The sequence below is a fragment of the Melospiza georgiana genome, chromosome 28 (assembly GCF_028018845.1).
Source record: "Melospiza georgiana isolate bMelGeo1 chromosome 28, bMelGeo1.pri, whole genome shotgun sequence".
NCBI classification, from domain to species: Eukaryota; Metazoa; Chordata; class Aves; order Passeriformes; family Passerellidae; genus Melospiza; species Melospiza georgiana.
In genome coordinates, this window is record NC_080457.1 from 1,674,673 (window position 1) to 1,701,016 (window position 26,344).

The window sequence follows — 26,344 nt, forward strand, 5'->3', positions numbered from 1 at the left end:
CCCCTTTCCATGGTGAAAGGGCTACAGCCATGGCATGCAACAGAGCCAGGACCATTTACTGACAGAAACACACCCAGCTGGTGACTTCCCTTCTGAAAACCACTTTCTCACTTACACCTACTCACTTCCATGGCTGAGAAGATATAAAGAAAAGCATAACAGGGATAAAACCTGTTTTGTCCTGATCCTGCTTTCATCTCTGCAGAGGAAATGCTTGTAGAAATTTCAGGTTTAAGCCTTCCACTGCAACCAAAAGGGATGGGGACATCTTCCACTAGCCCAGGTTGCTCCCAGCCCTGTCCAACCTGGCCTTGGACACTGTCAGGGATGGGATGGGGCAGCCACAGCTGCTCTGGGCACCCTGTGCCAGGGCCTGCTCACCACTGCAGGGAAGGATTTCTTCCTAATATCCAATCTAAACCTACCCTCTGCCAGTTTAAAGCTGTTCTCCCTTATTCTGCCACCACAAGCCCTGGTAAAAACGCCTTCTCCATCTTTCTTGCAGCTCCTCTATCTAGGAATCTAGGAAATTTATCTAGCGCCAAGCTATCTAGGAATTCCTGAGCATCAACAGCTACTCCAGGAAAATAACCACAGAGCAAGGAAAGAGAAGTGCCAAAGCAATGGTCCAGAGCCAAAGATCCAGCTCAATCCTCAACCTCCTGCATGGTTTGAGCACCAGTCAGGGGATCTGTGATGAAAAATTGGCATGTGACGCTGCAATGACCCCACCAGGATCCTGTTCACGTTGTGCTGGAACATCTCATGCGCGGCATCATCCCAAACTTGGTGATAAGACCATGAGTTTAATTGAACCTAATCAAGGTTTACTGCATAGCTAGAGCCAGCCAGGTACAAATCACATCAGAAAATAATTTCTGCAAAAGTAATGCTCAATCTTTGGGCGCGTGACTCAACCCAACACACCTCTGTGTGGTCATTCCTTCTTCACACAGGAAGAAGTTTCCCAAACAGGCTGTCCTGCTGTGACAGAAGTAGGAGAGGACCAAAGAACGTGCCCAGCTGGTGATGATGCCTTTTCCTTAGAAAACAAGGAGAATGCAGGGGCTTTTTCCCCATGAGTGTATCCTGTGAATGCCTCTCTGCTCCCAAGTGCACAGGACACCTCTGAAGGCACGTTCCAGGAGTAGGAGGAAAGACGTAGCCAAGGCAAGAGTGGTGGCCTGATTTAACTCCACAGGAGGCTTTCTGCACCACCTCCTCTTGCTATAGAAACCTCTTAGCTATGTCTAAAAATTAAAAATTCTCACACGCCAGAAGTGTAATCGTGACAGATGCTCCATTTTGTGCAGCCCCAGTGTGAAATAAGGACAATTTCTCTCCCTGAGCATCTGAAAACCCATGGAGTTAAAATGCAGTATTTTTGCCTTTTAAACACTATCCACACTAGAGAAACTTTTGGGGTTCTCCCTCTGTTTAAGCATCTACACAAGTGTCTGAAATGCAGAGCCATTATCACCTTTTCCCAGCTCCAGTGCTGTGATGACATGTTTACCACATCCTCTGCAAGGCTGAGCATTCCAACAGCCTCGATGCAAATAAAAATAACCTTGGGAAGAGCAAATTCTAAAGGTTCTGCAAAAACCTCACACCACCACCAAGGGAAAAAAAAAGGGATTTTCTGCATATCTCTACTGCAATTTCTGCTCTGTCAAAATGAAAGACAGTTGGGTGTCAAAATAAGACAGACAGGGTTTGTCTTGAAAACAGCACTGAGGAAAATCCATGCTAGAACTGGTGAGTGTCTTTCAAAAGCCAATAAATATGATATGCCAGCTTTTTCCTTCCCTTTATTTAAGAAAATAAAAGTTGCATCCAAACTATCCTGAAATTAATGCAGAAATACCATGAGTTTGACAGGTCTCCAACAAACAAAAACCCTTCAACACAGGATTTGGTTTAATTCCAAAAATTACAAACAGACACACTATTTATCTGAATAGATTTCAGGGACAGATTTGGAGCTCCCAAAAATTTAAATCAGAAATTTTCTCATTCCCCACAAAGAATTATGTTGGTTTGATAGAGACAAAAGTCCATCTGTGAGTACACAGGGACACATTCACCCACCTGTTTCATCTCTGCAAGCCCAAATGGTTTCCATTTGAGTATGAGCCTGTCAAAACAAATCACATGTCCCAAAATAATGGATGAAGAGTCCCAAAAATGGATAGTAAGAACTGACACACCAGGAAAAATATGCTCAATATGTTATTGTAACCGAACGAGGATCCTCCTTCTCCAGCAGGTTTCACTGCTGGAGAATCTCAGAATAACTGAGGCTGGAAAGGACCTCCAAGATCATTGAGTCCAACCTGTGTCTGACCCTCATCTTGTCACCATCCCAGAGCACTGAGTGCCACATCCAATTACTCCTTGGACACCTCCAGGGACGGGGACTCCACCACCACCACCCTGAGCAGCTCCTTCCAGTGCCTGACCACCCTTTCCATGAAGAAATTCCTCCTGAGACATCCGGATTTGTCACATTGAGAGCATAAAACAGGACCCAAAATCCAGATGGCCAAACCACAATGAAAAGTTGTGTGTGTTTCAGGTCGTTTTTTTAAAAAGGGACAACTCAGTTATTCTGACAAAACACAAGTTTTCTACTCATGAAACCACTAGGCTGACAGAGATTGCAAGGGATCAGGGAAACTTCAATAGAAAATTAATTATGCCCAGAAAAAATATATTAAGACACTGGAAGCACTGAAATCTCCTGGCATTTTCCAGGTAACTGGGTCCTTGGCACTGCTATGCATTCTGAGACATGGGGTGGGCCTCCCACCCAACCTCCACTCCTACACAGCAACAGGAATTTCAGATCAGTGTCACACTGACAGCACGACAGAGAATTCAATGAAAAGAAATGTAAGCCCACTGCAAACACTATGGTATAAAAATACCTTAAAAAGAGCAGTCTCTCCTGACACCAACAATCTGAATATCCTTCAAAAATTAGCAGCAATGTGAGCATCAGGCACTTCAACAGCTTTTCCTCAAATTCTACCTTGGTAATGGTTGTTTATTTACTTTTATTTCTAGATGCTCACTCTTTCGGTGAAAAGCAAATATTTCTTTCCCTCAGCACAAAGGAGTTTTATAATCCACTCAAATCGAATTTGTGGTCATTTCAGAACACAAAAGGAGAACATTATCTCAATTCCATTGTTCTAACATTTTGCAAACAAACGACTTGGTGTCTGTAGCATTTTCAAGTCACTCCTCAGCAGTTCTATTTCAGCAATGCTCAGAAATCAAATTTTTTAATTGCATGTTCATTTTATGTTTTGTATGCGAAATTCTGCACATCTGAGCAAGGAGGTGACAAACTCAGATTATGTAAAACGATTGCAACAACTAGAACACAAATAACCACCAGCAGCATCACTCCATCTGACACTAACTCCCTCCTAGTAATGGCTTCCTTACCAACTAGGAGCCCCACAACCCCTTTTTGTACATTGATTTTCTGCAGTTAGAGGAGGCTGAGGAATGCCCAACACAATCCCCACCAAAGACCGTGCGCGACAAATCACCCAAATACTCACGGGGCTTTGCTTGCTCTCCCCATCAGCCAGGCTGGGAATTCAGGGGTACTGCTGCCTGGAGAGCGCTCTGGCACAGATCCTCCTCTGATCCCTCCCTCTCCCTAGCGCTGGCTCCATCCTGCTGCTCCCCACGTCAGGGTGATGTTACAGGTGACACCTCCCGCCGCTGATGTCAAGCTCCGCTCCCAAAATCACAAAGCACCGTCTCCCTGCGGCGCCCGCTGCTCCTACGAGCATCACCTGCACATCCTCTGGGCGCCAGGAAAACGAGCTCCAGCAGGATTCCAGACAAGCTCATGGACACACAGCCTTCCTTCCCTCTTCGGCAAGTCTCTCCCAGTCTTACAGAGCTGCTTTAATTCCTACCAGAACGCTGCAGCAAATGTAGCCTCTACGCCTCCCCTGAGGGGGGGGGAAAAGGATTTTTTTTTACGGTTTCTTTCTGTGGTGCAGCTTAATTTGCTCTTTTCCTAGAGCAGACTGCTGAAAGAGCAGGGAAATAATGGATCAGGAGAGCAGAGTGACTGACTCATGGATGCTCTCCCGAATATTTCGGAGTAAGCTGAGGGGCTGGTGATGCAGCCCAGGACCAGAGCTGATGAATGGCGCAGTGCTGCTGTTGTCATGGCAACTAAGAGGAAAAGAAAAAAAAGGCAGCACCATATAAGGAGTTGTGACATGGATTCTGGGAACAATTTATACTAAAAGGCTCTAAAGCCCTAGGATACTTTAAAGCTGCAGCACCCCCTTGGTTGGGGACAGGTTGCGCTGTTCACGTTGAAGAGTCGGCACAAATTTCTGACAGGATCACTCACATCCAGCCCAGACATGTCTGCATCAGGAGGGCTGCACCAAAACAACATGATTCTGCAGTGTGTGCAAATAACTGGAACTGAAATAATTGAAAATATTAAATAGCCGGACACTAATAAGGATCCAAACTAATATCTGTGAAAACAGAGTACCCACAGGTAGGCACAGCCCCACACAGGTGAGGAGCTCTGTCCCTACAGAGCGAGGCTGACATGAGCCAAACTGCAGCACCATCAGGTGGCTGAGCGCCTGTGTGGCACTGACACCAACACAGACCCTGCCAGAGACAGAGAACATTCCCAAATTAACCCATAACCCAGGCACTGCTGGGCAAGGGAGGCTGCCAGGGCCCCCAGAGCATCTTCAGGTATGGCAGAGCAGGGAAAGCCAGCTCACACACATCTGCCAGCACAAGCTGTAAGCAAGGCCAAGCTTTGTATTCCATGAGCAACACTGGGGAAAAACACATTATTCACCAGAACCATCATCAGCTGCTTTTCACTTAATGCTCAAACAAACAATACACAGTGAGGGAGAGAATGGCCACTGTCCACCCAGCACAACCACAACACTGCAGGGCTGCAGCCTGGGCTCAGCAACTGAAGCTTTTGTCAGAAATCCTTCCCATTGATGATTTATTTATTTTTAAACACAGAATCCCAGAATGGCCTGAGCTGGAAGGGACATTAAAGATCATCCAGTTGCCACTGCCGTGCCCATGGGCAGGGACACCTTCCACTGTGCCAGGTGGCTTCAAGCCTTGTCCAGCCTGGCCTTGGACACTTCCAGGGATCCAGGGGCAGCCACAGCTCCTCTGGGCACCCTGTGCCAGGACCTCACCACACTCACATCACAGAATCACTGTTATGGCTGGAAAAGACCTCGAAGATGATCAAACCCAACCATCAACCTTGCAGCACCACCACATTCCACACTAAACCGCGCAAATCAAGTGCAAGAGCCACACGTTTTTTGAGCACTTCCAGGAGCAGTGACTTCACCACTTCCCACATGTGCCAGCACTGACAGCTTCCCCCCAGCACTCCCACCCCTGAAGCTGTGCCTCATCATCTCTCACGCTCCCACCCAGCTGAGCTGGTACAACAATTTGGAGAGAACATGTGGGCCTGGGGGCTGCAGTCATTAATCTGGGTTTATCACCACTAAACAAGAAACAGAGTTTTCAAGCAGAGAGATCTGAGTTTCTTAGTCCCACTATTACAGTTAACATCAAAGAATATTGGACCATCTGCTGAAGATACAGAGAAGGGAGATGTGACACACTCCTTGTGGCTGCTCCCAAGAGATGCGAGGGTATCCCACAAGGGATGGGGAGAAGACAAGACCCCAGCACCACAAATGATGTGTGATGGTGGCACAGAACATGCTGGGTGTTGAGATTCCCCAGCCCAGATGGACCTGGAGGGTGTTGAGAACCACAGTGGTGGGTCCTTACTGGTATCACTGGGAGGAGCAAGCCTCCATCCTGCTCAGCCCTGCTCTCACCGTCTCTGAGGGATCTAGTGAAAAAATATACATCTTCTGTAGGAAAGAGGCTGCTCTCAAGTGCCTGAACCCACTGATTTGTAGGAATATTCCTACTGATTTATATGAATTCTATTCTTAGGGAAAGTTCCCACATTCCCCAGACACAAGGGAGGAATGCTCTCAAAGAGAGATCTGCAATGAAATCAGTTCCCCAGGCCCATTTCTTTGAAGACACTGAAGCAAATTCACAGTGGATACAGCAGGATCAGGCATCTGAGAATCCAAACTGAAACATCCAGGCCAGGTTTTTGTTAGAAAAACACGGTATCTTTCCTAAATTTCTTGCTAATATTCTCCCCTCCTCACTCTCTGCACAGGCACTCACACACATGCTCTTTCTAAGAGAATCCCAAAGCTTGCAATCTGTCATTCAATAGAAAAAATAGCAATAGCCAAGTACAGTGATGAATAAAATTATCCCTGCGCATATAAATGTACAATATGCAAATGAACACTCCTTCCTGAGGAGGAGGAGGAGGAGGAGGAGGAGGAGGAGTGGGATGCAGCACAGGGCTTTGTGCAAACCCTCTGCAAATGGTGGGTTCCACAGGAGTGGAATGAAACATCATGAGCTGAGTCTTTCAGCCCAGTATCTCCTTTATTAACCTAATGCACGTATTTTTGGCATCAATTCCCAAAAGCACTTACATACATTCACCCCTGAGCACCCTCCTGGAAAGCACTGCTGTCCTCAAGGCAGGTATACAGAGCACCTGCATTATTTTCATCACAGTTATGGCTTTGAGTCAGCAATAACACACCCTTGATGTATAGCAGAATATTTTAAGCTCATTGTTTCAGCATCAGCTGCTCTTTGTGCAGCGAGCACGGTAACTTTTGAGTGCTGATTTTATTGCAGACACACACCAAAATGGTGTCTTCCATTACTTAACCTGGGCTGGGAGGGTGGGGAGTTTTCTTTCCCTTTATTACATATTTTTAACATTCTTTTTGTTAATAAAGCCACTATTATTAAAAAAAATAAATAAATAACACAAACTGAGGTTGAATGTGCTGATTTAAGTCCATTTTCAGCCAGTGCTAAACAAGAGGTGGCAGGAGGGGGAGAACTGATTACTTATGCTGACTATTACTTCGCCCCTTAGAATGACAATGATTTTAGTTTTTTTAATCACCAGACTATTCAGCAGAGTGGAAATTGCACCCACATGGAATATTTATCACCCTGTGAACCCAGCCATGTCTTCATACCCAGCAAACCCAGACACCAAGATGTGAGTGAGTGACCTTAGTTCCTCTAGGTAAAAAACTTTCACTCTGTGGAATGTGTTCCTGAGGTTCATTTACCAAAAATGGACATTTTAACTTTTCTGTGGATGAAAAGCTGCCTTGGTTAAAAGCAGACAGATTAGGAACTTCAGAAGATTATGTTATCATAGAATTATGGAGTTATTTGGGTTGGAAAGGACATTAAAGCCCAGCCCAACATCTACCACTGTCCCAGGTTGCTCCAAGTCCTGTTCAACCTGGCCTTGGACACTGCCAGGGATCCAGGGGCAGCCACAGCTGCTCCTGGGCATTTGTGCCAGGGCCTCACCAACCCCACAGCCAGGAATTTCCTTCCACACATCCAAATCTAAATCTCCCCTCTCGCAGTCTGAACCCAATTCCCCCTTGTCCTGTCTCTCCAGTTCCCAACAGAAAGTCCCTTTTTGGTTGTAGGTTCCTTCAGATAGTGGTAAATGGTCCTAGGACATGAATTTTTATTTTTAAAAAAATAAATTAAAAGATAAAGGTTTTTATGTACCATACATGTGAGGTACATAAACACCCTCTCACCAACCACTCTGCAGATACAGAATTATGGCAGAAAGAGAATTTCTCTACCCTATCCTTTCCAAGTTCTCCTTTCACCAGAGGGCAGAGGAAACAAAAGGCACCAAGTGCATCAAAGCTCCCTTTTGTACAGATAGATCAGATTATATTCCATAAAAATTCTTTTTGGAGATTTCCCTCAGCACAAGCACAGGACCCTGGCTGACCATAAAGCTGGGCACAGACTTAAGGCAAAAAGCGAGTTTCTCAAGAACTGTTACCAGTAGAAATACTTCTTTTCAGGCTTTTATATGGATGTTGGACTCCAAGTGCTTTTGAAATTCACACTACTGCATCATCTCTAGGTATTCATACCACAGTCCTGACAGGTTACATAAACAAAAAGCAGTATCTAAAAATATGCATGAACTAAAAAAAAAAAAAAATCTGTCATTCAGATTTTTTTTTTTAGCAAAGTATAACTTTGCTATAGAAGTTCATAATTTCTCTGATGTTCTCTCAACATTCAAAATTTAAGCATCAACTTCTTCAAAATCACTGTAATGCTTCCACAGTGCATAACAGCAACACAAAGTGGAACTGAAACACACTCTGACAGAAATTTCTCAAAGATGAGAGAATATTTGTAAACCAGAGAGACCTTTTTCAGCAAAGAAAGATTTCTCTGTCAACACAAACATCCAATCCATGCCCAGGTTTTGACTGAAGCCGATGCTGCAATAAACAAGGGAACGACTTCCACACAGAAACCATTCAAAGCTTTTTTTTTTTTTTTTTTTTTTTTTTTCTCTTACAGATTTTTGCACCAACGGACCTTAAAAGCCCCAGCGAACTTTATTTAAGTCCTTACCAGTTAACTTCTTCACAGGTTGGAGCCGAACACTGATAGACTGATGTGTGAGTAAGGGGGAGGATGGAAGGGAGCGGGACATGCCCTCCATTATCCGAATGTGCTGCATACCTTCGGTCACTGGGAGAGGAGGAATTGCGTAGTCAGGTTCAAAAGCACAGTCGTTCTCTGTGGAGGTGCCTAACGGGGGGAAGGAAAAGAAACACCAACGGGTTAGAATTGCAAGGGAAAGCATCCTGCATCCATCATTCCAAAAGGCATGGCTGGAGGGAGCCCTGTGCAGAGCTGAATTGCCAAGTGCTTGTTCGCTTTGCACGCTCGCGACACGTCCCTTGTTGTACCTCTCCCTAGATGATGAACAGCAGAACCATGAAGAATTTCTTTCAATGCTCTGAATTTGTCTTTCAGAATCTTTTAATCACCAGAACTATTCAGCAGAGTGGAAATTGCACCCGCGTGGAATATTTATCACCCTCTGAACCCAGTCAAGTCTTCACATCCAGCAAACTCCAGTTTTCAATATAATGACCGCAGTTTTGATTGTTGTTTTCCAATACAAAACCTCCCATCTAAATTAAATTTCAACAGAAAGACCTTTAGCCTAAAAAAAAAACACAAACCCCAAATAAAATGAAGAACAAACACCTCTAAAAAACAGCCACCAGCTCCAATTCTCTCAAGAGACAGAAAAAGCACACGTGGGGGTTGCATCACTACACATCCACAATGCAATACATGAAATAACATGAGAACAAGTGAAGATAGAATAATAAAAGGACTTGACCCTAATTGTAATCAATATTAATGAACAGTGAAGGGAAGGTGCTTCAGATCAGCAAGAGTCAGGAGCCATAAGGTTCCTCCTATTAGTAGCAGATATGGAAACCTTGGGGTTGAGGACACCTGGATCTCCACTCTTGTCAGTAAAATGAACAATCTAACCCAGACAACTAATAATTCACATGCAAAACCAACCCAAACTGTTATCAATGATATTTCACTAATTTTTCAACAATGTGAGAAGGCCAGACTTGTATCACTCTGTTCCAAGACAGATTTTAGCTCTTATTGATGCTGATGTTTTCCCTCTATAAAGACACTCCTCACTGGATTTCCACTGGGTAGCTGTGCTGTTCTCACTGGCTTGTGAGAGTGCTTTTAAAAGAGAAAATGTTTGCTGGACAGAATGGAGACGGGCAAGAGCGGGAATAAGACTGAAGGGCAAGAGCCTCAAATGCATGGTACTTCAGGGGAGATGATGGACAAGCTGTATTCCCAATATCCAAAGTACAATGTGAACAACCCAACATATTGCATACAATCAGCAGAAAAACCCATGTTGAAATAACTGTCAAAAATCTTGGACCAGTTCCCAAAGGGTTCTAGAGGGCTGCAGCACCAGTGGCTGAAGTGCATCCATTCCTGGTGCCAGCAATCAGGAATGTCTCTCAGCAGCTCTGTAACGCTCTTTACATGAAAGCCAAATAAGCACTAACACCCTTCACACCCTCACTGGCTTTGACAGTTCAAAACACAGCTCACTCCCTGCTTGCTCATCACTCACCAGTTACCAGGAGCTCTCTGCAGGCTCTGCCAGCCCAGCCAGGCTCACCAGGAGTGTCAGGAACCACCATCTCTGCCAAAACTAGCACCCAAAAGGCCAACCCGTGATGGGCTTTTAAAATACATTTGGCACCAGGCATGAAAAAACAGATTTGCTACCAATGATTTTGATTCTTAAAAATAATTTCAACTGCCTCAGGCTAAATTTTAGGGAACCATAAACCATGGGCATCTCCTGCAGCTTAAAGTCTGGGAAAGACTTACAAGTCTATGTGCATTTCACTGGTTATTATGGTGTAAGTTCCCAGTGTCTTTGATCAATCTACTTAAAATCAAGGGCAGTATGTTATATAAAAATATAAGTAATTACAGGCGGGAAAAGTTTTTTCCTCTTAAAATTCAAAAGCTTTACAACAAAACAGTGAACTCACAAAACATCCACAAGGTACTACCTTCATTTTGCACGTACCAAAATTCCTCTCTCCTCCTTGGCAGAGTAAATAAACACACAAGCAAAACCCTGAAACAGTCTGAAATTTGTTTTGATCAGAAAGAATATGGGGCTTATCAAATCCTGGAATTAGGGCTCATTGACGGCTGAACTGGAACTTAACAGTTTGGTTATGTAATATATTTAAATAAAACATTACTGTGAAGTGCATATTTGAACTAATAAACTATCTCTTGGAGTTTTACAAGATTACCACAGAATCATTCAGGTTGGAAAAGACCTTGAAGATCACATTCAACCATCAACCCAGCATCACCACGATGCTCACCACTAAGCCATGTCCTTAAATTCACACATTTTTGGAACACTTCCAGGGCTGGCAACTCCACCACTGCCCTGGTCAGTCTGTTCCAGGGCTTGACAATTCTCTCCATGAAAAATATTTTCCTAAACCAACCTAACCAAAACCTCTGACCTAAACCTCCCCTGGCCCAACTTGAGGCCGTTTCCTCTTGTCCTGCCAATGAAGCTTTGAAGACACCTGAGCATCACACATGGTATCATGGAAGGTCAGACAGCAAGAAAACAACTGCCCCGTTTCAGTTGGATGCTTTATCCAAGGATAATAAACTTCCTCAACCCACCACAATGAAAAACACCCATTAGCACGTGCAGACAGATTTCAAGTGATGGACACAGAGCTGGGGAAAGTTAGAGAAAATGCTTCTATAGAGCAAAGAGCTTTCTTCCATGCTGTAGAAACCCTGTCTCTACAATTGCATCCACTGATCCAAATGGAAATATTCAGCTCAGAAGCTTGTTGCTCCAAGAACTTGGAAGCTTTTTAACCTTTTCCCCTTCCATTCCCTCTCACGCTGAAACTTCTTGCTGGTTGCTGCAGTTCCTTCAGTCAGTCACCAAAGAGGTACAGATCAGTGATTTTTGAGAAAGGATTTGCAAAAACAAAAAAGATCCCCTCTTACTCTGCCAAAACCCAAAGATCCTCTCTTACTCTGCCAAAACCCATGCCTTTCCCACAGCAGAAGAGATCCAGAATAGACGGGTTGAAAGGGAAATTGAGAGAATAGAATGTGTTCAGATAGCTCCCAGCAGCAGCTGCATCTGAGCTGCTCTGCCCCATAACAAGAAACCATTGGACACAAGCCAAACACAGAAAAGGACATGCAAGGCACCCACAGCAGAGCCTCTAGCACAGTTACACACCAACAACTTCATCTGAGCTCAGCTGGAAAGAACAGCCAATCTCTCTGAACATCAAAGCACTCCTCCTTCTATGCAAGCTACCATGGAATCTGTATATATGCTAAAAATCACCTGGTTCCTTCCTAATTTTACTTTAACTCCACTTTAAAACAATAAAATTAAAAATAATACATTTAAATGCAGTAATTGAAAGATCCTACGTGAAAAGAGCAGCTGACACTTCTGAGCTTCAGGGCTTTAACTACCAATTCCGATCCCCCTAATTCTGATCACAGCTTCAATGACTCAAAATCATCTCACCCAGGCAACATTGGAATACTGCCAAAAAAGGACAATTCTCTGGAGAAAATGTCCCCATAATAAGTCATTAGGACACCATGACAACAACAGGCTTGAGCCTAAATGAAAGGAAAATTATTGCTGCAATCCCAAAGGCAGAGTAAGTCAACGAGCATAGAACCAGAGCCCTTACTCACAAAAAATGCTGCTCAGTCTCAAAGCTGTGTGAGAATACAACATTTTCACAACCTTCACAAATGAAAAAATGCTTAAAACTTAGTAAAGCTGGTTCAAAGGACATGTAACCCAGCACAGATCTAAGACCAGCTGCTGTCAGTGACAGAAATCCCCATTACAGGACTCTGTGTGGTGTTAACCAACCACCAAACCTACTCTGAGTGACAGACACCCAACAAAAGAGGCTGTTGGATTGTTATTTAAAGAATATAAACCCTGGTTTTAGTACTTCCTTCCTTGGACCTTTTGTCCTTTTCCTGTGGGATGAAACAAAGCAAAAGGTGTAAGGTGGGGCTGTTCAGCCCCCAGACAGGTACACACAGGTCCTTTTCTATCACATCCCAGGGCTTGGGGAAGGATAACCTGGTTTATGGTGAACTGCCTGGTTATGGTGAATCTGCCTGAAGCTCTTTGATATCAGGAAAATAAGCAGAAACTTGGAAACTGAACGCTGGTTTGGGCTGGTGTGCGCTGAAGAATTCCAGCTCCAACAGCAGAGCACTCCGCCCCTGTGGCTGCGGTACGGAGACACCGCGCTCTGTGCTGCGCCAGGAGTTAGCTGAAACTCCTTCAGCCGCTCCAAGATTGTCTGGTTTGTCAACCTCAGAGCTGCGTGGACAACAACCACGGGTGCAGAGTCTGTCAGGCCACACAGTTTGACGAGAAACATGACACGCGGGAAATACCAAAGGCGAACAAAGGAGAACGAGTGCCCGAGGCAGAACAACACTCAGGTTTTACCTTGCCCAGCTCGGCTCTGACGGGAGTCTACACTTGCCTGTCTTCGGTCTGGTGGCTCCTCGTTCCCTCCATCTGCACGAGAACCAAAACAGCACAAGTAGAACATCATAGTGGACAGGTCAGGCAGATGCAACTTTTCCTCGAGTCCCATCACCTATCTCAGAGGAACAGCAGGACAAAAGGTCCCTGTGGCAGGCAGAAACTGGGCAAACTGCTGCTTGGCTCTGCTGCTCCTTCCACCTTTGCCCCAGCTCACTGCAATGAAATCCATGAGGTCCTTGGGGATAGAAGGAAGGTTTTACTTGCTCCTATTGATGCCACAGATAAAATGGCATCATGAAGGAGATAAAAACCAAACTGTGCATCTTCAAAGAGCTCCTTCACTTTGGACTGTTATATCAAAACATAAAAATATTAAGCACTGGAATTAAGAGATCAAAAAAAAATTTTAAAATATCTGACATATGAAATTTAAAACTGTGTCCCTTTAAAATTATTTGTCTGCTAAAACCCAGGAAGGCTGGGAAGAATAAAACCTCTTATTTCATCCTCTTGAAGCTGTTTAGGAAAGCAGCTACAGTTATCAAATCCCAAATCCATCTGTGTGAATGCAGAGTGGGACATTGTGTACAATATTATACAATTAATTACAGGCTGCTCTTCATTGATCAACTGACCAGATTAGAAACAATAGATACACCCATCAATACAGATGCTTGAGTACATGGAGTCTCTGGCAGCTGAGAGCAAAAAGAAGCCCAACTCCACAGACTGGGGAAAACCAAACCCAGGGATTTTAAATTCAGGCTGTATTTCAGCAGCTCTTTCCTTATGGTAGAGGAAGGGGAAGCTTTTAAAATCTTTAAAACAGTTTTGAAATAACTGAATTCTTAAATAGCTGTTAAAAACTCAATAGCCAGTTTAGCATTGATGTGTTTTGATGACACTAAAAGCAACTGCATTTTCATACATTTGTATCTCTGGATAGAAATCTCTCTACATAAGTTATTTGGTGAGGAGGCCTGTTGTGCCATAATTTATCAACTCCTGCTGCATCTGAGCTATATCTGGATTGATGGAAGGTGTAAATTGCAGCACAAGAGCAGAACTAAAATGGGGATTAAAAATTTTAGTCTACCTCCACCCCCAAAAAGAGAGGAACCACACCCCAGGCCAGGAGAGGTTTTCTGCTCCCAGCCCTCAGTTTTCCTGAAGCAATGCTCCGGCACCTTGAACAGATGCCAGGCAGGCCATTTCTGTCACCTTTACATCTTTCCCTGCTGACACAGCAGCTGCATGTGAAGGTCGTCTGGCTACAGCAGCCCAGAATCCTGATTTTAAATGAGCTGCACCCACCCCAACAAGCCAACAAATCCCAGGGAGGTCACAGACCATGACACTCGCCCAGTTCCCTTCTGCACTGTGGCCGCCAGAAGGATGTCACACTGCAAATACAACTGGCAACTGCAGTATCATCATCATCATCATCATCCCTAATGGCCCCTGGTTATGACCAGCAACCATTAGGGATGACAACCTCTAAGTCACGGAGAAAACAAAAACCCTTCTGAGCTATGAACATAAATCCAAATGCAAAATAAGGACTAAACATTTCAAAAGACAAGAAAGTCCCAGTATTAAGATCAGGAGTAAAGCCCTGTATTAATCCAAAGACACACAATCATCAGCAAAAGAGAAACTCCCTCCCTGAAAGTTTCATCATTCCTTTGACACCAAGCTACATGGGGCTTGTTGAGGGGACTCAATGAGCTTTAAGGTCCCTTCCAACCCAACCCTGAGATCCCTGATTTATTTTATGAATCGATCTCCTTGATCAGATGGAAAGACATCTCGGCTGTACAGTTACACAGGTGTATCAAACCCTGCCTTGAGAACAAGCCATGGCCAAGGGAGGGGCTGGGGGCAGCAGATTTGGGGTCCCACTCCCCAAAATGCTCCAACACTCAACGGTGGGACACAAAATGGTGACAACAGGCTGCCAAAGCCATTGGGTTGGAGAAGAGGAAGAGGAATCAAGAGTCTGGGATGGATCTCCCTGCAAAGTTACGCAGCATATTAAAGGGGAAAGAAAGCTCATGGTAAATTAATCTCCAAAATGCATTTAGCAGGTGGGAAAGGAAAAAATAAATCAGATGACTCAGCAGATATTAAATCTTCAGTCAGCACACAACAGCTGCTGCATTTGATCTGGATGCAGCAAAGGTGGAGCTTGGTGGAAACCAAGGATGGGAAGGAAGAGCCACAGTTAAGAGCTGAATAACTGAACTATTTAATTCTTTTTCTCTTCACTGCAAATAAAAATGTTGAGCATAATCTGCTCCCAGCAAGGTTAGCAGGGAACAATACCACACTTAATTATGAAGTTATCTCACTGGACATGCAGAAAAGGGGAGATTACTGTTTCTAAGGGAATATTAATTCTCACATTCTTTGAACTTCCAAGTGCTTGTATTTACATCCACCTCTGTCATCGCAGCAACACTCCTAGATATTTCCTTTATGCATGATTTTAGGTAGTTGTTACTATTTGCTTCAGCAATAGCTATTGTTTATAGACATGACCTACTATACAGACAACATCTACGGACAGTATCACTCCTGAAGTTCGATTGACTCAGTTGCTGTAATGATTGCCAGGGTGGTGAAACACCAAAGTTATTGACAAATCCCTCAATGCAACAGCTAAAATAGGTCACCAGAAGTAAATCAGTTGTGAAATCATTGCTAGAGAACACAACTATCCATGTTAATTTAAAATAAAGACCAGCACAGACTGAGATGAACCTGTTTAAGGAGCTTTACAGAAGTTGTCAAGCAAGAGAAAACAATCAAATGCCATGAGGGAAGTGAATAACATTGTAAATATTGACTCAGTAATTCATATTCTCTTGCACCTCACTATGAAAGGGAGAAAAACTTTTGTGATCTTTAAAAAAATCTCAGTGTTAAGAAAATCCATTAACTCTTCCACAGTATTTTAGTTTTTGAAAGCTGCTGTCTGCTCAGTGTCCAGCATCTGTCCACAGGTCAGAAACCCGACAAGGCTTCCGAGTGCCTGATTCTGAGTCCAGAACAGAGTAAACAGTCATGGCTATTAACTCTTTCTCTCAGTTACAAGGAGATGAAGGGATCTCAGAGATCATGATGAGTCACAGGATCAGCAGAGGAGCCTCTCCTGCTATAGCCAGGTATGAGAAACACTCCTGCTTCCTCTTCTGCCCCCATCCCCATTCCACCAGTTCTCCGTTAAAACCCATGACACAACAAATCCTCCCCAATACACACAGCTGGATTCTTTGAACTGACTGCTTTGACAGGGAAAGAAAACCTCAAGGTTTCAGCATTCCTAAACAAATCCCCTGCACAAAGCACCACAATTAGTATGAGGGGGCTGCAAACAGGAGCCAGATCTGCACCAGCATCTGCACCAGCACATCTGATGTCAGTAAATCCCACAGCACCTCTGGCATCAGCTCTGTCAGCACCTCCTGCCAGGCATTCTCCTTAAAGGCAAACATAACAAGTTTCGTACAAAATCAAGTGCTAGCAGCCCAATATTCCTGGTTTCCTACTTAATTAAAAGGCCTTTAAAACCCACACTGTGACCAAACGTCTCTCAAGATCTGACAAAGCAATTTTTAAGGCAGAAGAATCCAAGGGTGGGTGAGGCTGCTGCACGCATGCTGGGGAATCTGCGGCAGGAACCGACTGCATTGGACGTGCTGCTGCTCTCACAGCAACCAGCAGAGCACACCCCACTGCTAAGAGCTGATAAATCAATAGTTTAAATCCGTATCGTATCGAAATTGTATCTGGAAAAGGCGGAACACTCACACGAAGGCAGTCAAGCCGTGAGGGACGGATCCGACTCCAGCCCAGCCCGGCATCCCTGCAGCAGCATCCCTGCACGCACGGCACGGCGCCTGGAGATGTGGCTCCCGGCTGCCATTGTGCTCCCAAAACAAAGACACAGGGGGAAAAAAAAAACCCCTTGAAATAAATAAATCAGACAGCTCCAGGGGCTGGAGCCCACCGGGAGGATGCTGGAGCTGCCGGCACTGCTGCCGCAGGAGCCGGCGCCGAGTCCCAGCCCGGAACCCGCCGCAGCGATGGAGAGGGAGCTGCAAATCTTGTTCTCAGCATTCCCGATGGATTCCTGCCTGCTAAGAAATGACACGTGCCACATGATCTGCCCGCTGCTCTCCCGCGGTGAGATGTGCCTGGGAAGGGGCAAAGTGTTTCCCAGCCGGAGCCGGAGGGAAGAGGGAGCCCAGTCTGGTTACTGGAAGCAATTATTTGAATCAAAAGTCCTTCCTGATCATTTAGTTTGTGAGTATTTTTCAGCCTCAGAAAACAATATGCACCCCCACTACAAATTCTTATTATGCTACGATTAATTCTATTTTAAATTATATTAAATATTCTATTAATTCTATTAAATATTCTATTAATTATATTATGATTATAGTTGTTGTTGCTATAAAATAGCAACGTGGCTTAACAGGCTCTGGCAATTCATAAACATACTTAAGTCCATCCACTTATCATCCAAATTCTTCTTTGAGCAAAGTCATTTGGGCAGAGCAGGAGTTACAGATTTTGGTTTTTCGAGGGAACTGTAACACAGATCCAGGGAAGCATCATCCAGCAAATGTGATGCTAAAATGCCTCAGCACCTCCCAAAAGTTGGCACTTTTTTTTCTCCACCTGCTCCTGCATGCTCCAGCTACATTTTTATGGCAGAAACTTCCTCTTTTTAGAAGCAGAAAGGGCTTTAAGGTCCCTTCCCAACCCAAACCACTCTGCAATTCAACGATAAATGGACTTCAAACTGTAAAGGTCTATTGTCTTCTTCTGGGATATCCTGCATTAACTCCTCATGTTGCTTATTAGTAATGAAAATCCACAGGAGTAAAGACAACAAAAAACCAACAATAAAACCAACTCAGTGGTCAGAGGCCAAAAGACTTATTAGAGGAGACACAGACCAATAACAAAAAATTCTTTGCCTGTGCAAATACATTTGTGTTTATTTTTATTGCTGCAGTATTTGGAAGCCTGAAATTAAGGGCCTACTGTGTTGGCAGCTTGTACAAAAAACACAGCAAGAAAACACCCTTGTCATATTATCTTTATTAACTTAAGTCCTATTCCTACAAGGGACATTGCCAGCATTCCTGCTCAGGAATTTCAGACACAAGTACAAATGAGGTTTTTCTCCAGCATGAAGAAATCATATATGCCAACATCTGAGTTATTCTGGGGCAGAATGAATCCTAAGCTCAGATCTCAGTGACACAGATCTGTACCTTCACCATCTCAGAAGCTGTTATTTGTCATTGGAAAAAAGCAGGTACTTCTAATCTGGGGTACAATTCATCTCACCTATTTCATACAGAAAAAGCAGCATCCTTCTTTCTATTAACATCAAGTAACACTTTTATCCAGAGACACCTATACTGAATATGTAAATCAAACCCAAAAACCCCTCACTTTTTTATTCTTTTTTTTTTAATGTGGGAAGATGACTTCATGACAAAAACATATGGAGTAAAAAACTGTGTGGCTAATAATATTTGGGAATTATAGAGTGTATTTCATTCATAAATTTTAAAACCAAAGTAACGATGTATAAGTCAAAAGCAGACTATATTTAGTATATAATTAAATTGTGTCACTTGAAATCATAACAAAAAACCACCCCCAAATATAAATTAAAAGCCTCTTTTTAAATCTGTATGTTGGAATAATGATCTTTATATAATAATAATCCATGATCTTTATTTCCTACTCTAAGAATGATCCAAAGATCAGGTTCAACAGATTAGTTTTGTCTACCAGCAAATCAGTAACAGTCTCAGAGGAGAAGTGATGGCTGAACTCACCTAAAGAAGATTTTCAAACCTATTTAGAAGACCAAAAGTATGTTCAGCCGAAGTCTGAACACCTTATAAAGCTTCTAATCAAATGTCCATAGCTTGCTTCGATTTTGAGGGGATTTTTGAGGGGACTAAGAGAATATGGGTCGGCTTCTATACTGATCTCATCCTCAAAAAGAAAATTATATAAAAGGAAACATAAATCCTCCCACTTCAGAAAGATCTTGCAGCAAAAATTTCCACAATTCGTTCAAATAGGTCAGTTATAGATGGAAGCTCCAGCAAAAATTATCCATGAGTTATCTAAAAATATATCTGATACTAAAAAAAATAGTCCTCACAGACATGCTGAGAGGAGAAGTTTGTGCAGGCAATAGAAGAGGCTGAAGAGGAGAAACTCCTGAAAAGGTGCAGCTTAAAAGTCAATCCTCTCCCAAAGAAAAGATGATTTTTCCATTAAAAGTATTAGTAAGTTATAGACATTTACTCTTCCTTAAGGAAAAAAAGGGAAAAGGGCAACTGCAATTCCAAAAAGAGAAATTAATGATGGAATTGCAGAGTCATTCCTCACACCTGGCACAGGTATTTCCTGCAGCCCAGAAATGTTTTATGTGATCCAAGTGGAACGTGCATCTTGGAAAAGCTTCACATGTACAGTGCTGATCATAAAAATCCATAAAAATCCCTCAAAAATAAAAACATCAGTCATATTAATATAATCTAAAATGGATCAGTACAGATTCAGCATCTGTCAATATAATAAACACCTGCAAGAATCTGCACTAACACTTCCCAGGGACAAGCAACACTGAATATAAATAATATTTATCTTTAGGAACTGGGGGGGGAAAAGCGATATGGAAAACTCTCACATCTTGGACAAGAAAACATTTTATATATTCAACACACTGAGGTAAAATGGCAAAAGCAACATGCAGGTGTTGAATATTTCTAAAACAATTTATTTATTTAGAAACATTTAATACATACTAAGTTTCTAGAATTATAAGAAACATTACTTTTAGGTTGCTTGTATAAAATCCAAAAACCCATTTTAATAGATCAGATTACAGATTTTGTTTAAATCCTACTTTAAGGGAAGGAATTCAAGTTTGTTCCTCGGGCCAGGCCTCTCCTAGCAGGAAACCCCCAAGTTATGACATCTCAGTGATTTCTTACTGATTTTCCAGATGAAAATGTTGAATTCACTGAAATACACATTATTTTCTTAAAAGATTTGATTGGATTTTTAAACTATTACAGATATACAAATCCTTAAGGTTTCTTCAGGCATTCTGGAAAGGACATTTCACTTCTCCAACAGTTTGGCTGAACAAATCCCTCAAATTGGTATTATTTCCCTTTGAAGGTAGTGTGTATTTGAATTGTATATGAGAATATCTTTTTTATGTTGAATAAGAGCAGACAAGGTCATTTGATGTGGGAAGATGGAACTTCAACCCCTTTGCACATCAGCACAGGAATTTCGGTGGGATTTGATGGAAAACTCCTGCTCCCTCTACTGGCTTCAGTATTTCATCACAAATGTGTCAGTAAATGGGAGTAAAGCCACAAAATTCCACAGGTACCCAAAATGTGAGTTCTGTGTCCTGTTTTGGGGTCCCTCCTGCAAGAAAGGCCATGTCCAGGGAAGGGAATGGAGCTGGGAAAGGGGCTCAGCCTGGAGAAAAGGAGGCTCAGGGGGGACCTTCTGGATCTAGAGTTGGTGACAGTCACACATGTGAAAATATTTATGAATCAGAATTAAATAAATAGATATTATTCTAATACAGGCTGCTAAAATTCCCTCTAGGATAGTAGCGCAGGAGAGAAGCAGAAGTTTCTCTGTCCAAACATCTTGTATTTGTCTGGGAAAAGAGTTTGGTACATGAACAAGACATATTTTGATCAAATAAATCAGAATACTAGAAACAGCATGCCTGTGCACATAAACATCTTCCTGATACACTGCCTTCTTCAGAAGGAAAATTCTGAATTACATAAATGCAAAACAAACTTTCAGGAAAGGTCAGTTCATGCTTACACAAACTCAAGGATAAACTTTACTGTGGTCAGAGGATTTGTCAACATACTCAAGTCTTGTTTAGAAATGGATTTATGAAAAACCAGCCGTCTTTGTGGAAGAACAGGATCTGAATTATTATTATTATTAGGGTGGAATACCTTGAACATGTGGATACAGTCAGTATTCAGGACCATAATACACGATGGGTCTTTTAACACCTCACTTTTAACACTTTATTAAATTAAGTCACCCAACATTTATAGGACCCACCAATTGGATCTCATCACTCAGCAATTTCTTTCAGAAATGAAACTGAAAAAGCAATTGTGACCCTCAAACTCTTCTGGGGTAAAAGTTATCCTCAGACTTCCACAAGAGATCAGACAGATGAGAAACTGCACAGAGATCTGGCCAGGCAGAAATGAGACCTTCACAGAAATGCCTTTTATCTTCAAAAGGCAGGAATCCAAGGAGAAGAGCATTTGACAGGGGCCCTTTCAGTCCCAGAATTAAAATATAAAGTGGCAGGTTCCAAAAAGCCCTATAAATACATTGGAAATGAGAAGTAATTGGGTCTTCTGCAGACCAGGAAAGAAGAAGAGGTTTTTTAAAACCCTGCGCCAAAAATATTCTGAATGACAGGCAGGCTCCTGGCTGGGAAGCTCCAGATAAAAATTGTGCATTTTATAGTCAAGAACAAGCAAGATGTAATTCCTAACTAACTCAGAAGAGAAAAGCAGACCCTTTGGGCTAAGGATTACATGCCTCAGATTTTAGAGTACTTGTCTTGCCTTATTTCTTGTTTTTTCTGTGTGTGGGTGGGGTTGTTTGTTTTTTAGTTTAGTTTTGTTGTTATTGTTATTTTCTTGATGTTTCTTTGCTTTGTTTCATTGTTCTTGGTCTTTCATTGTTTTTGTTTGTTTGTTTGTTTTCCCCCTGGTTTTTTTCTTTTGTTTAATGTTACATTTATCTTAGCCTCTGTCAGAAATAAACAGCACAAATTCTTGGGCTTACTCCTCACAAAATGAAGGGAAATAAAAAACCCAAACAAAATGTGCAGTTTTGCAGCTGAATTTCACCAGGTTCTAAAGGGAATCCAAACTCTTACAGCAGCATTAATTTAATGTGATAATGTAAGAGGGAAATAGTCCATCAGCTTGGAAAAGAACATGAATTCATGTTCTTTTCATGAAATGAATTCATGAAATCATGAATTCCTTACATGGATTTATTTCCCTAACAGGATACTGGAATGAATACAAGGGGATTGATTTGATGTGCACTGCTTCAATACACACCCAGACCAAGGAGTGATTAATACAAGCAAGAAAACTGCAGATAAATGAGACAGGTCCTTAACAAACCAAATGAAAACAATAGAGAACCTCATGGTCTCTGGATTCAGAAAACAGAACTGCCCCAGAAGAACTGAATTAGGGGGGAAGAAGCCACAAACAAAAAACACAGTCCTTTTATACTTTAAAACAAACACATCTTACATAATATAGCTCTGGATATAAAACAAATGAGAAAGCTTGTATGGCTGAGTATCTCTAAATTAATTTACACTGGGAAAACAAAGGTAATCTGCAACTATACTGAGATCAGATTTCAGCACCACAGATGCTATCTGGCAGCTTTGTGGAATATCCATTTATATCAGAAAAAAAAAAAAAAAACCTAATCAAAATATTGTTGCAGGCATATTGTGTCCTCAAGGCATTACTGTAAACCATCCAGAGCACTCTTGAGTCATGGGAGAATTTTTCTTAAGACAAGATATTAAATATGTGCACACATGTGCATTGAGCACTGTGTGTCCACTGTGAAACTCCAGCACTGAAACGACACCCAGAATTAATCACAGGAGATTACACAGGCTGATGCTGCAGTAGAAATTAATTGATTTTAATTAGCACTACTGAATGTAACCGTCTGCTCAGATGCATGTAATTGTATTCTTCTTTTATAAATATTTCGTGTGTTACTGAATCATAACACCCATCAAGCAGCAAAGGGGAAAACCCACCCTGGCTGAGGTAAAATAAATGTTAATCACAGTTCTCAGAGAAGTTGCTTAGCAGTTTCTAGAGGAGGAAAATTAAGAAGGCTACTGCTGTCATTACCAGTGTTCTTTTAATCACCAAGAATTATCAAAACCACATCACATCTAGGAATCATTAGCTTGACTCCACTGCTCCTGTTTGTCAAGTGCTGCTGCAAATGAAAGGCACAGCAAAGCACAGGGATTTCAAAGGCCAGTGTGCTCCTCTGGATTCCCCAAGAAAAGAACACAATACCCTTAACCCTGCTTCAAAGGTTTTTTCCCACACTGGAATGCAAAGTGACTGGAGTGCAGGGAATGTAGACACAGCACAATTTCACAGAGACAGCTGGGTGGGCTGTCACCAACCCACAAGACTCAGACTGAGTACATGGCACACCTGAAACCTCCAAAAGATGATTTTCCTAATGCGGAGTTCAGGATTTTATTCACAGTTCTCAGAGATGGGTGTAGCTCTGATGGGGCAAATCAGAGCACCAAAACCATCAAGAAAGCTTAATTTCCAGCTTCTAATTAGCATTCTAAATCACGTTAAACAAAATTTTAACATTTCAATAAACACATAATCTTTTTAGAGCTCTTGAATGAGAAAAAATCCAAAACCTGCAGTGCCCCACCTATGTCCCTATAAAACTGCCAAGACAAAACCCACCAATGAAGACAACACTGTGGAGGGACCTGAAGGACAGCGCTGACTACCAAAAGTACCAAATTTGTAATTTGCCAGAACTGCAAAGCAAATAAATACAGCAAGTTTCAGGCTTACAGTGCTGCATGCAACACAGAAAATGTACAGTGAAGATTTACTGATTGTTTTCCTTACTGTGTTGCAAAAAAATACTGACTTAAATATATTTATCTAAAAAAAATCTAGGCAGCAATGAATTCATCTAATGTCGTGTAAGAGTTTAGAAGATTAACAACTATCTGAAAAATTATTATGCAGTGCAAGGATGTTTGCCACTTAGTCACAAACAATATAAACAAACCTGATCATCTCATTTTCCTATTCCCTCTCTTGTCCTGAAGAATGCCAAGCAGAACTTCTCAATAAAGCAACTTATTTCAAGGGCAGAGTTGCAGTAAATTTAACATACACTCCACTCACTAGGCATTAGAGAGAACCTCATCAATTCATTTCTGTCATATTATTTTTCAATATATGAATGAGAAAACCCATCTCCCCTTCAGCTTTGCCCAAAAGCAGACTGTCGAATCTCAGTGCTTCAGAACTGACATTTTTCATTCACAAAATAAGAAACACGTATTTGCAGAGCTTGGCATATACAAAATCCTTAATATTGCTTCTGGGAGATAAGCCAAAAGGAATACCAGGGCCTGTTAGCAGCACATCTGACAAAGAGAGGGCTTTGTACAGAAATCACAAGTTAAGGTGATTTGTCTATGTACAGTTCTCTAAAGGTATCATCAAAGGACTTGTACTTTCAAAGAGCAAACGTGACACAAATCACAAGAGGATGGAGCCATCTGCTCACAGGTCTTCCACAAACCTGCCTTTTCATGCAGGGAACTCCCTCACACCAACCACTCCTGCTACAAGAGACTGAGGAGCTCCTATGGGAAGGAAATCTCCATAAAAGCAATGAGCAGCCAAGACCTCAGGCCTGAATTCTTATGGTGCCTTTGCAAAACAGACTTTTACCTGCTTTGAGATCCACACCACAGTGCAGGCCTGAGCTGCCCAGGACCAACCAACACCCCACAATTACCACCAGACACTGGAAAAAGGAACCACTGATGTCCAAAGCATCAGTGCTGCCCCACAACTCTCCTTCCCCAAAAACAACGTGGCCAGGAAGATATTAACAGATGGGATTAACAACGGCCAAATTCTGGCAGTGTGAGAAACACACAACTTGCTGAAAACCAAAAGAAAACAGCCCATTTTCCCACTGCCTTTACCAGCACTGTGTCTCCTCATCCTCACCTCTGGTTTCTCAAGGAACATCCATATGAACATCCATAACATAAATATCCACATTACACAGATGCACAAGTACAAATAAACACTGTGTCCCAAAATATTTAACATGTGCTGCCAGATGGCTTTAAAATTCAAAATGAAAGATCTAATTAAAAGCTCTTCTCCTGCCAACACTCCATTTTTGGAAAAAAATACAAAAGTTAACTAAAAATGTTTTTAAAGCTTGTCAATATTTTGTAATGTTTTGCTTTACAGTTACAATCTCCCTCAATCTCTGTCATGGATGAAACAGGCCAAGTCACATGAACCAATACTAACTGTAAACTCCTTTCCTGAGATGGTGGAAAAACAAAATTGACATAAATGATGACTAAATTTGGGCAATTCCTCCTTTAATTTCAACTATTCCCGTTCCTCTCTCTCCGTCCTGTTTAAAAATAAAAGCTTAGAAGAAATTGCTGCTCCTCTCACAAGTTTTGCCTGTAATTAACTTGTGGCAGCGAAACCTGCTTATCACAGACATTTCAGAAGAAAAAAAATTTCTTACTTTCCATAAATGAAACGTGAACCTTGGTGCTTGTTTACTACAAGATTATGCAGAACTCTTACTTGGTTTTCCCTGCATCTTATCACCCCAATAAAACCAGATGATGGCTCAACATCCATTCAAAAACAAATACAGCTTGAAATTAAAAGCACAGCACAATATTAAAATGAAGTATAATGATGTTTGGGAGCCTAGAAGATCATCAGCAGAGCACATCTGTTCATTAAGTAGGAGGAAAGTCCTGCTAAGACCAAAACAAACGTGAAAGGGGTGGATTCTGAAGCGCCAGGGTTCCACGTGCACGGGGAGGCGACGGTTACTTACCGCTGGACCTGTTTTTGCGGTTTGACTTCCCTCCTGTGAGAAGCATCTTGAGACTGTTTCGAAACATGGCGATCCCGCTCCGCTGGGCTCGGCGCAAACGCTGCAGGAAGCAGAACAAGAGACACGCAAAGTCAGCGCTCCCATTCGGACCGCTGCAAGGCGTTATGGAGAAGGGAAGAGGAGCTAAAAGCAAGGTGAAGTGATGGAAAAATTAAAATTGAAAAATTAAAATTGAAAAAACGCACAACTACATTTTTACAGAATGCAGTGTGTCACTGTTAAAGAAGAGCTAAAACCAAGGTGAAAATGATGGAAAAATTAAAACTGATAAAATTGAAAAATTAAAACGCACAACTACATTTTTACAGAATGAAGTGTCACTATTAAAGAAGAGCTAAAATCAAGTTAAAATGAAAAAATTAAAATTAAAAAATTAAACCACACAACTACATTTTTACA

General features: G+C 42.2%; 1 protein-coding gene across 7 annotated transcripts in view; it reads right to left on the bottom strand.

Moving 5' to 3' along the window:
* TANC2 (tetratricopeptide repeat, ankyrin repeat and coiled-coil containing 2) overlaps positions 1-26,344 on the bottom strand; it is a 144,091-nt gene that overhangs the window by 91,628 nt on the left and 26,119 nt on the right. For 4 of the 7 annotated variants that reach the window (XM_058041838.1, XM_058041835.1, XM_058041836.1 and 1 more), the window contains exons 3-5: positions 25,886-25,985; positions 13,079-13,150; positions 8,584-8,763 (exon numbers count right to left, since the gene is read on the bottom strand). In XM_058041838.1, the coding sequence (XP_057897821.1) occupies positions 8,584-8,763; positions 13,079-13,150; positions 25,886-25,952 (319 nt within the window). In that variant the 5' untranslated portion in view covers positions 25,953-25,985. Of the gene's footprint in view, positions 1-3,575; positions 4,128-8,583; positions 8,764-13,078; positions 13,151-25,885; positions 25,986-26,344 lie in introns of those variants that run through there. The other 3 variants (XM_058041840.1, XM_058041839.1, XM_058041841.1) reach the window with 3 other exon arrangements.